This window comes from Balaenoptera acutorostrata, chromosome 17 (assembly GCF_949987535.1).
Source record: "Balaenoptera acutorostrata chromosome 17, mBalAcu1.1, whole genome shotgun sequence".
NCBI classification, from domain to species: Eukaryota; Metazoa; Chordata; class Mammalia; order Artiodactyla; family Balaenopteridae; genus Balaenoptera; species Balaenoptera acutorostrata.
In genome coordinates this window covers 19,893,847-19,906,052 of record NC_080080.1, presented here as the reverse complement: position 1 = coordinate 19,906,052, position 12,206 = coordinate 19,893,847, and the positions used below count along the sequence as shown (strand labels likewise).

At 37.8% G+C, this 12,206-nt stretch overlaps 1 protein-coding gene across 10 annotated transcripts in view; it reads left to right on the top strand.

Moving 5' to 3' along the window:
• The window catches only part of COLEC10 (collectin subfamily member 10), a 237,312-nt gene that overhangs the window by 134,409 nt on the left and 90,697 nt on the right, over positions 1 to 12,206 (top strand). For 5 of the 10 annotated variants that reach the window (XM_057532455.1, XM_057532453.1, XM_057532456.1 and 2 more), the window contains exon 1: positions 8,632 to 8,843. The exons of 3 other annotated variants lie outside the window; for them this stretch is intronic. In XM_057532455.1, the coding sequence (XP_057388438.1) occupies positions 8,696 to 8,843 (148 nt within the window). In that variant the 5' untranslated portion in view covers positions 8,632 to 8,695. Of the gene's footprint in view, positions 1 to 8,631; positions 8,844 to 12,206 lie in introns of those variants that run through there. 2 more of the 10 variants (XM_057532458.1, XM_057532457.1) reach the window with 1 other exon arrangement.

Sequence of the window (12,206 nt, the reverse complement as noted above, 5' to 3'; positions counted from 1 at the left end):
TTTTTCTAATTGATGATTTCCAGGATTACAAACACTTCTTGAGAATTAAAACATTCCAAGAGTTTGGAATGTAATTTTTTTTTTATTTGTTTATTTATTGGCTGCTTTGGGTCTTTGTTGCTGCGCGCGGGCTTTCTCTAGTTGCTGCGCGCGGGCTTTCTCTAGTTGCGGCGCGCGGGCTTTCTCTAGTTGCAGCGAGCGGGAGCTACACTTCGTTGCGGTGCGCGGGCTTCTCATTGCGGTGGCTTCTCTTGTTGCAGAGCACGGGCCCTAGAGCACGCGGGCTTCAGTAGTTGTGGCTCACGGACTCTAGAGCGCAGGCTCAGTAGTTGTGGTACACGGGCTTAGTTGCTCCGTGGCACGTGGGATCTTCCCGGACCAGGGCTCGAACCCGTGTCGCTTGCATTGGCAGGCGGATTCTTAACCACTGCGCCACCAGGGAAGCCCTGGAATGTAATTTTGATGTTAGTTTTTTTTTTGTTTTTTTTTTTTACAGTTTTACGAAGGTATAAATTATATACCATACAATTAACCAATTGTAAGTGAAGAGTTGGAATTTTTAGTGTATTTATATAGCTGTGCAACCATCACTGTAAAACAAATTTATAACACAGCTATCACTTCCCAGAGTTCCATTGTGCCCATATGAAATCAATTCCTGCTTCCGCCCCCAGCCTCAGGCAACTACTCATCTGCTTTCTATCTTGAGAGTCTTGCCTATCCTAGAAATTTCATATAAAAGGAATAATATCATACTTTGTAATTTTTTTTTCCATACTTAGTAATTTTTGTCTGGTTTCCTCTACTTTGAATAATTTGGAGAGAAGCCATTATCTATATTGTTCCATGTATCAGTAGTTTGTTCCTTAGAGTATTGATCCATTGTATGGACACACTACTTGATGGACAAAATCCATCCACTGCGTGATGAACATTTGTGTTGTTTCCAGTTTTTGACTATTATGAATAATACTGTTATGAACATTCACATACAAGAATTTGTGTGGACATATGTTGTAATTTCTCTTGGATAGCTATCAAAGAGTTGAATTGCTGGCTTATATTTTAAGTTTATATTTAACTTTTAAAGAAACTGCCAAACTGTTTTCCAAAGTGACTGTACCATTTTACATCCTTACCAATAAAGAATGTGGGTTCCAGTTTATTACATCCTAGCCAACACTTAGTACTATCACTTTTTAAAAATTATTATGGCTAGTCTAATCTGTGTATAATGGTATCTCATTGGAATTTAATGAGTAATGACATTGGGCATCTTTCCATACATATATTAGCTATTTGTTGTCTTTGTAGAAATGCCTGTTCAATTATTTAGCTCATGTTTTTTTATTTAGTCAGTTGCATTTTATCACTCAGTTTTTTACAAGTCCTGCATTGAATATATGATTTGCAAATATTTTCTTCCAATCTGTGACTTATCTATTTATTCATTTTTTAAATAAATTTATTTATTTATTTTTAGCTGTGTTGGGTCTTCGTTTCTGTGCGAGGGCTTTCTCTAGTTGCAGCAAGCAGGGGCCACTCTTCATCGCGGTGCGCAGGCCCCTTACTATCGCGGCTTCTCTTGTTGCGGAGCACAGGCTCCAGACGCGCAGGCTCAGTAGTTGTGGCTCACGGGCCCAGTTGCTCCGCGGCATGTGGGATCTTCCCAGACCAGGGCTCGAACCCGTGTTCCCTGCATTGGCAGGCAGATTCTCAACCACTGCACCACCAGGGAAGCCCTGTCTATTTATTCTTAATGAGGTGTATGTGTGCTTAAGCACAAATGTTTTAAATTTGGAAGTAGTATAATTTATCAATTTCTTGTATGGACCATGGTTTTGGTGTAATATCTAAGAAATTTTTGCCTAACTCAAGGTCACAAAGTTCTTCTTTTATGTTTTCTTCTGTAAGTTTTACAGTTTTGTCTCTTATATTTCAGTTTTTTTATCCATTTTGAGTTAATTTTTGAGTACGGTGTGAGATGTGGTTCTAAGTTCATTTCTTTTCATGTGGCAATTCAATTTTCCATGTGGCATCATTTGTTAAAAAGACTATCATTTTCCCCACTGAATTGCCTTGGTACCTTTGCCAACAATCAATGTGAGGATTTATTTCCATTTGATTTTTTAAAAATGTGTTTTTATAAATATGAGGTTTAAAATGTAAAAATTAATAAAATAATTTTGAGTGTTTGTTAGCATGTTGCTTTCTAAATATGTGTCATTTTAAAAGCCATTCTATTAATTTCCATTTTTTCCAAACTGCATGCAATTAAATTAACTTATGAGAGAGAACTTTAATCGAATAAGATGCTTATATGTGAATGGACAAAGGTAAAACCAAGTCCAGAGTTGAGTTATATCACCTTGCTAGGAAATTCCTTCAGGAGATGAGGTTGTCATTTTGCTGTTATCCTGTTTTAACTAGTAAAACACTTCAGCCTTGGGATATGCTTGTTTCATATTCTGTTCGTCATTTCCCTCCAGATATCACCTAAGCTGGATGCATAATAATTAAAATGCACAAGAACAGATGTTATTCAGTCTCTGTCAGGCACTGAATAAATGTCTGATGTGTCATTCCTTCCCAGTAACTGTGGATGAATATCACAAGAATGGTATCTTAGTTCCCTAGGGCTGCCATAAAAAATTACCACAAATTCGGTGGCTTAAAATAACAGAAATTTATTATCTCACAGTTCTGAAGGCCAGAAGGATGAAATCGAGGTGTTGGCAGGGGAGGGTGATTCCTTGCTTCTTCTAGTTTCTGGTTGCTCCAGGTGTTCCTTAGCTAAAGGCTGCATAACCTCGACCTCCGCCTCTGTCCTCGCATGGCCTTCTCCTTTTGTCCCTGTGTCTCTTTTGAGTGTCTCTTATAAGGACACTTGTCATTGGATTTAAGGACCACCCAGATAACCCAGATAATTCATCTTGAGATCCTTAGCTTAATTACATCTGCAAAGACGCTTTAGCCGAATAAGATCACATTCACAGGTTCCAGGCATTGGAATGTGGACGTATCTTTTATGGGGCCACCATTCAACCCATGAAAAATGGGTAGAAGAATGGGGAAGGAGGCAGAATATCACTTGTTATTCACTTCAGTGGCATGTCATTTTTGGACAAGCACAAATCTCAAACCTGGAATTTCAATGCCTTGGGAAATGGAAGATGAAAAATTCAGGAAAATGTGGAATCACAGAGATAATTTCATAAACGAGCCACTAATTCTTATCTTTTTAGATTTACAATTTTTTTTGAGGTTTTTTTTTTTAATATCTTTATTGGAGTATAATTGCTTTACAATGTTATGTTAGTTTCTGTTGTATAACAAAGTGAATCAGCTATACATATACATATATCCCTATATCTCCTCCCTCTTGCGTCTCCCTCCCACCCTCCCTATGCCACCCCTCTAGGTGGTCACAAAGCACTGAGCTGGTCTCCCTGTGCTTTGCGGCTGCTTGCCACTAGCTATCTATTTTACATTAACCTCTTCTAATTTTATACCAGCTGAAAACTTGATTGGTTTATTGTTTATGTCAGAATTATGTTTTAAAGAGAAAGCATAGTTGACTTGTATTTCAATGTCTAACTTCATTTTCTAGATAACTGAGAGTTAAGTCTTTAAAGTTTCAGTAGAAATCTTTCTAGTGGGCGTTAGATATTTTTCACACACTAAAAAGGATACATTTAACATCATTTGACAACTTCCTTTCATTTACTCAATCCTCTCTTCCCTTTTAAAATTTATGTCATTCATTTATTCCATATTTACTGGGTTATCAAGGAACTTGTACAAAGTTTTTAAACAATAGCAACAGGCTCACAACTTTCAACATTTCACAGACCAGGTTCCATGAATACTTTCTTTACAAAATTTTTTTTCTTCATCGACAAGTTTCACAGTAAATTATGCTAGATTCCACTGTCTCATTTACCACACCATTCAATTTTAACTGCACCCTGGTTTAAACACTGTTTAGAACCCTTAAGAAGAAATATAGTATATTCTTAGATGCTGAGAGTAAGTAAGCAGGAGAGATACGGGTCAGTAAAGGTAAGCGATATTATTAGTTTTCATATTATTGTGACTGTTCAGTAATGACTTTCCCAGGGGTTATGAGACTCCTTGTCACTCCTGTCCTCTCATCTTGATGAAATCTCTTCACTGAGTGATCTCTTTCATTCATAAGATGGTATTTTATAAATTACTGACTTCTAAATCCCATGGCTTATTCTCAACCTTCATCTTATGCTTCCATGCATTAATTGGAACCAATTATACATTTAGACTTTCTTGTTCTTTGGCTTCCATGACATTTTGCTCCCTCTGTGATCTGTTTGCTAGCCCTTCTTTTGCCTTCTGGCCCCTGAATATAGACTCTCTTGGTATTCATACTCTTGAACTTCGTTTCTCACTCAAAATTCCACTTTTATCTATAATCTCCATACTTACGACTCTCAGATTGAAATCTCAAATTCTAGATTTCCCCCTAGAATCAAGACCCGCATTCCAAAATGCCTGCCTGTAATCTCCATCCTGTTATTTCCCTGACCCTTAAAGTCACCCAGCCTCATTATTTTCCCTTCAAAATTATCTTTTTCCATAACCAGGGTTTCTTAGTGGCAATAGTGTTTTTCCTGTCACCCAGATTGAAACTGAAAAGTGTTTTTTAAGATCACATTTCTTGGTAAATCCTAGCTAAAAGTAGAGCAGTCCTCTCTAGTCTATGAAAGTCCTCTACTTTGAATATCCACCTATTTAAAAGCTCCCATATTTATCAGTGAGGGAAAAAGGGAACTATATTTCCAAGCCAGAAGAGAAAAAAATTAATCCTGGAGACCATAGTCTCCATGAGAAAGGAAAGCACTATATGATTACAATATATGAGTTATTTTTTTTTAATTTCTCTTTATCTGTTGCTCTCAACATTCAGTTACTTACCAAGCCATATACATTTGTCTTCTTCAAGATCAAAAGGACTGGGAACACAGATTGAGCTCTAAAGATGTTTATCACAGTGTTATAATATTAGAAATTTTAAATTCCCAACACTAGAGCATTGATTGACTAAATCATGTTTTACATATAAAACATGTGATGAATAATCTGCACTAATTTAAATTTTGTTGTAATAGTCTATTCATTAATATAAAAAGATATTATATGCATCATTGAGTTTAAAAAAAATGTCGGAAAGAACAGGAAGAGGACATCCAAGGAAAAGTACTAAGGTCTGTTGCTTCAAACTGTTACCAGTGGATTTCTGCATATAAATGTAAAGAATGTATGTTCATTGTGTGCCAGGCAATGCTTCAAAAAGAAATGAAAGAAGTAAAATAGATTTAGAATAGTCTAAATAGCTTAAAGAACACCTATTTTCAAAGAATCGTAGAATTCAGACAGTACATTAAATATCAAGTCCAAACTCACTTTATATGCCTTGTGGCAATTGAAGTTGAGTGATTTGCTCTATGTCATACAGTTGGTTATGACAAATGTGGAATTTGAGGCCTCTAATACCATTCTATTAATTCCCACCATTTTCCTATCACTGTTAACATGACAAATGCACCCACTTTTGACATTTTAAGCATGTGTGAAAATGAATGCACCTTTGAAGCTTGAGAATATTCAGCTTTATGGAATCCAAATAGCATTTTAAAGCAGGAAATTTTAAACATAATTTGTATTTGAATTTCTTTTGCCTCCTTTTCAATGGGTGACTATTAGTCAGGGTTCTCCAGAGAAACAGAACCAACAGGAAATATCTCTATCTCTATCATTATCTCCATCTCTATCACTATCTCTATCTCTATCTATCTGTATATATCTATTTCTAGAAAGAGAAAGATTTATTATAAGGAACTGGCTTGCATAATTATGGAGGATGAGAAGTCCCACAGTCTGCCATCTGCAAGCTGAAGGCCCAGGAAAGCTAGTGGCGTAGCTTCAGTCCAACCCCAAAGACCTTGAGAATCAGGGGAGACAATGGTGTAAACCCCAGTCCCAGTCCAAAGGCCTGAGAACAAGGATAAATGATGCTGTAAGTTCTGGTCCAAGTGCGGGAAAAAGCCAGTCCCAGTTCAAGTGCTCAGGCAGAGAGCAAATTCTTTCTTTGTCTTTTTGTTGTACTGAGGCCCTCAAAGGATTGGATGAGGCCCATTCACTTTGGGGAGGCCAACCTGCTTTTCTCAGTTTACCAGTCCAAATGCTAATCTCATCTGGAAACATCCTCACAGACGTGCCCAGAAATAATGTATAGCCAAGTATCTGGCACCCACGATCCAGTCAAGTTGACTAATAAAATCAACCATCACAGTGACCTTGGTAAAACTGCTTAACTTTTCTGAGCCTCAGGTACTTTGCCTATAAAATGAGGGAATTACTATCTATTCCACAGGGCTATTTTAAGGTTTAAATAAGATAAACAAGTTAAGAGACCTATCCTTGCACATAATGACTGTTCAATCAATGCCAGTTCCTTTCCCTCCCTTTCCCTGTATTGCTTATGAAAAGATCAGTTTAGTTACACTACACGCCTGTTGTTATGGGTTGAATTGAGTCTCCCCAGGCAAAAATAATTACATGTTGAAGTTCTAACACCCAATACCTCATAATGTAACTCTGTTTAGACGCAGGGTTGTTAAAGAGGTAATCAAGTTAAAATGAGATCATTAAGGTGAGTCCTAATCCATTATAAATGGTATGTCTATAAAAAGGGAAACATTTGGACACAGAGACACAGACACACAGGGAGAACTCTACTTGAAGATTGGAGTTATGCTTTCACAAGCCAAGGCACTCAGAGGCTATGAGACGGGCCTGGAACAAATCCTTTCCTGGTGTCTTCAGAAGAGGCATGGCCTTGCCAATACCTTGATCTCAGATTTCTAGCATCCAGAATAGTGAGACAACAAATTTTTGTTGTTTAAGCCACTTAGTTTGTGATACTTTGTGACAGTAGCCATAAGAAACAAATCTACCTGTATTTCTTAGATTGACCATAATTTGAAATGACATCTCTTAGGGATAATTCCTTATTAGTTCTTATCAGAATATGTAAGGTTCTTCTTTTCCAATTTCAAAGAAACTAGGTCCAAAACCCCTTCTGGCCCAACTCTTAGTTAACATGTCTCTTCAAGAATGGAGAAGGTAAGAAATCTCCCTGCTATATGACCTTGTTCTAGTTTTTCAGAATCTTACTAAGTCTAGGCTACACATACAAAGTCTAGGCTACTCATACAGGTCATGGGGTTGATGGAACAGATAGGTAAGCAGACAGATGGATGGATAGATAGATAGATAGATATGTAGACAGATAGGCAGATAACAGATAAATGTAGAAAGAGAGAGAAGGAGATCTCTATTTCTATCTCTGTATGTATGTCTATATTTGTAGTTACATTATCTGTATCTGTATCTGGTCTGCTTTTAACAAATGTGATACCACAAGATTTTTTCTCCCCATTTTATCAAAAACTTGCTGAAAACACCATTTTAATAAAATTGTCGTGCTGTTCTCTCATGCATTTGTACTTAACGATGATTTGCCAACCATTAACATATCATTAAGCAACTGATGTCCTTTCGCCTTTTGGCCACATCTTTTAAATAAAGCTTTGCCCACATTTCAGAATATTTTTTTCAGAAAGTGTACCAGAAGGCCAATTACTAGGGCAAAGGCCATAAACATTTTTAATATTCTTTTTTTTTTTTTTTTTTTTAATGTATTTATTTTATTTATTTATTTTTGGCTGTGTTTGGTCTTCATTGCTGCGCGCAGGCTTTCTCTAGTTGCGGCAAGCAGGGGCTACTCTTCGTTGAGGTGCGCAGACTTCTCATTGCGGTGGCTTCTCTTGTTGCGGAGCACGGGCTCTAGGTGCGTGGGCTTCAGTAGTTGTGGCACACGGGCTCAGTAGTTGTGGCTCGCAGGCTCTAGAGTGCAGGCTCAGTAGTTGTGGCGCATGGGCTTAGTTGCTCTGTGGCATGTGAGATCTTCCCAGACCAGGGCTCGAACCCGTGTCCCCTGCACTGGCAGGCGGATTCTCAACCACTGCGCCACCAGGGAAGCCCAATATTCTTGATACTTATTGTGAAATTGCTTTGCAGTGAAGTGGTGTTCCTTCCTTCGGGGTTCAATCCCAAGACAATTCTTTGTAGCAAGAGAAGAAAGAAATAAGGTCATGGAGATCAGTGGGAGTATTAGTGTTCAACTGCCACCAGCAGCAAGTAATGAATATTTCCTTGTGAAAAAGCTCAATGCCATGCATAACGATTACATAATATGTAGGTAATTCAAGAAATCTCTGGCTCAATCTTTCTGGAACCCCAACATTTAAGTGCAATTTGGGTATTAAATTATCCATTCATGCACTGAGTTGAAGGTATCTCTGTCCCCTCTATTCTCTGATTTGTTTCTGCTGACCTGCACACTTGAGTGTTTAGTTCAGAGATAATTTTCAATAAACTGTTGTCACTTGAAAATAAACAGTCTGGACAATGTATGGTTCATTTGGAACACTGAGAAAATAAACAACCTAGGATATGCTTCCTTCCTGTTTTTACAGCCCTTTTTGGAATGTGTGTTCCAGATATTTCCCCTTCTTCCCCAAAGAAGAAGGTTTTATTTAAAATAAAGCTGTTTATTTGGCACTTCTGGGCAGCCCTTTTTTGAAGAACCACAGCAATGGGTGGCTTTGGAGCCCATCTTCGAAGGAATCAATTCATCCTCCTGGTGCTCTTTCTTTTGCAAATTCAGAGTCTGGGTCTGGACATTGATAGTCGTCCTACGACTGAAGTCTGTGCCACACACACAGTTTCACCAGGACCCAAAGGTGAGGAAAGAAAAATGAAATGTTCATATCTAGTAAGTAAGCTCTTACTTCATCTCTCAACCCCACTCTAGCCCCCAATGACTTTCTCTACTCCCCTCCTTAGAGTTCTCTCACTTTCCTTCTATTTTAGAAAAATCAATGTCTTGTTACTTATTTTAAAATCTCCCTTGATGTTAGGTAAGAGAACGTGGGGAGGCGCTGGAAGGCCTCCAGGGATGTGATGGAATTCACCCAGGGCAGGGGGAAGTTTCATCTTCCATGCTGCTCCAGGGGAGATACACAAGCAAGACATTCAGGAATCCTTTCCTTAAGAACATCTCTGTTCATGGGCTGTTTTTACTCCAACTGCTTTCTCAGGCTGATTTTGGTAAAGCTACTAGACAAAAGCTCAGTAAAGTAAAAATGAATTCTTTCATATATTTCATAAATTAATGGGCTTCTGGGTTCCAATGAAGAGGAAAATTTTCATCAAGGATTGGAGGTGGCATAGAAATGAACATTTCTTTATTTGAAAGTGGAGTTTTAGGGCCAAGTGCCTTCAGCTGAAGGATGATAGAATATTGCAAACATTTTTTTTCAAGTAGAGCCAAGGTCCAAATGCGCTTCAGGCAATTGGTTGGTAGAAAATGCTGCTGTTTTCCTGGTTTCAGCTCTGACCCTTTTGTTCTGAAAGTGGTCACTGCAGTACAAATTGGTGCTCCCTCATTAGTAATTCATGCTATGTTTCTCCAGGCTACATGGTGGAAGAATTGCATCTGCTTAAAATTTTAAGTAGGAAAAAAAGGGTCTTTAAAAAAAAAAAAAGAAAAACATTGCCCCATGCTTGTCAGTTATTTAAATGTGTATTGCTTAAAGTGCATTTTTCTTAATCAGTGAATTAATTTCCTCCTAAGATTGCAATCCAAGTTTTAACCTTTGATACCATAAAATAAATGCAGGGAAGAACAATGAGGCCTTGGGGCTTCCAAATAATTTCTTGGGTGAATAAATGAATAATGCGAGGGTAAATGTTCAAAAAACAAAGTTTCAATTAGAAATAAAGTACTTAAAACCATTACTGGACTTTTCATAGAATAGAGGAAACTTTGTATTATTCCTTGGGTTTCATGGAAAATGCTAAAAATTTAAATTTTTCTGTCCCTTCAAATGGGAGAATCCATTTTAGAATAGAACTGTTAAGCAGTTTTCCTTGCAGAGAAACTGCAACTTTCAAACTGGAAGAAGAATGGACAAAGAATTGTTCAAATAATGTCCAAAATATCGTCCAATTCAACAATTCTATTCATTCCAACTCAGCCAACGTATATTGAATACCTATTAAGTGCTAAGCACTATTTTAGGCACAAGCGATTCATTAAATTATATACATTAGTGTCATGAGCAATGGAGATGTAAATAATTTACGAGGGAGAGCAGAGGGCAATTAATATTTGCTGGATTCCAGCGTGGGGTCCACTATGAGTCTTCCAACCCTCATTTTTTAACTTAACACAAAACTTCTCCCTTCCCATTAGAAACTCTAAGGTTTCAAACAGTGGAAACCTCTTTAACTCTCTTCCTGAGCCTGTGTAGAAATTATGAGATGATTGCAAGCAGAAATGTGACAGAATGAAGAAGCAAGTGCTCCTGGGGAAGAAAGACTTGGGAAGAAGCCCTCTAGAACTCTGGGTTTCAGAACTAAGTTATGGACTTGGTATGATTTCTTCTTCCCCTAGAACCTGGGGACTTGGCATCAAATGGGTTCTCAGTGGCTTTCTTATTGAAAAGATTCCAAGATTCTGCAACGTACTAAATGCCAACTAAGTCCCAGGCATCATGTGGGATTCTAAAGGTTTCAAGCTAAGGAAGAACTTGTCTTAGAACTTGTACCTACATTGAAAGCTGGTGTTAGAGTGCAAACTCTTGGGGTCAGTTAACTCATTTTTAATTTGCAAATTGCCTGTATGGGTACCACATGCATAACATCAAAAACCTATTCATCACTGCCCTTCCTCTGCTCTGTGTCCTGTGCTAGACATTGTGGATACACCAAAACACAAGGCATGGTATTTTGTCTTCTCTCAAGATATAAACTGCCATCTACTCTACTTCATCCTGTCATGAACACCGTGACAGTCCTCCCCACCCATGAATAAGGCAGATTTGTATATTTATCTCTACAAAATGACAAAAAAAAAAAAAAGCTTGATGGCTAAGCAAACATTTTAAATAACTGGATTATTGCTTTTGTTTAATATATTTTTTTAAGAGCAAGCTGGTCTATATTTTTCTCCATGGCTAATCATCTCAATACCCTATTTATCAGCACTGTGCACAGAAACTTCCAGATACTCTGAGAAACAAACAATAAAAGGAGTCTTCCCTAAATTCATTTGGGAGACTTGGAATTTAATAAAAATATAGAGAGTTTCAAATGGAAAACCATTAATGCTACTCTGTCATATAATGTATTGTCTAAGACAGACACACCATTTTTTATTGCACTACTTCCCAAGCTTGACTTAGTGGGAAAAAAAGACATTGGATTGAATCTGCTTGATCTTCAGTATGGTATTACATCTGTTTATGCTTCAGTTTCTTTTTTTTTTTTTTTTAATTAATTAATTAATTTATGGCTGTGTTGGGTCTTCGTTTCTGTGCGAGGGCTTTCTCTAGTTGCGGCAAGCGGGGGCCACTCTTCATCGCGATGCGCGGGCCTCTCACTATCGCGGCCTCTCTCGTTGCGGAGCACAGGCTCCAGACGCGCAGGCTCAGTAGCTGTGGCTCACGGGCCCAGTTGCTCCGTGGCATGTGGGATCTTCCCAGATCAGGGTTCGAACCCGTGTCCCCTGCATTGGCAGGCAGATTCTCAACCATTGCGCCACCAGGGAAGCCCAATGCTTCAGTTTCTTTATTTGCAAAATGAGCTTCATCACAGACCTCTTTTAAGAATAACATCGGATAATCAAAGTGAACTTTAAGCTGTGTAGACATTATGAATAGATACTTAACAGATTCTATTTATCTTTCCTTCTCCTTCCTATTTGTCTAAGTCTGTTGAGTAGTAATTTTGAGAATGAGTATTGCTCTAGTTGTAAAAAAATTCTTCGTTGAAAGCCATTTTTATTTTTCTTTCTATGCCTTAAACTTATTATTTTATGCTGCTTAGTAGGAAAATGTTCTCTTTTTTCCCCCACGTTGGTGGTTTCTTTAAACAATTTGTGTGAAATTCTGACCTCTAGTGGTTTTACTTGAAAACAGCAATGACAAGAAATTTTAACAAGAACTGTTAAAAAGAAATGTAAAACCAATAAGCAATATTTGGGTGATGCTTCACAATTTCCAAGGAACTTTCAAATACATTATCTTGTTTAAGTTTCACAG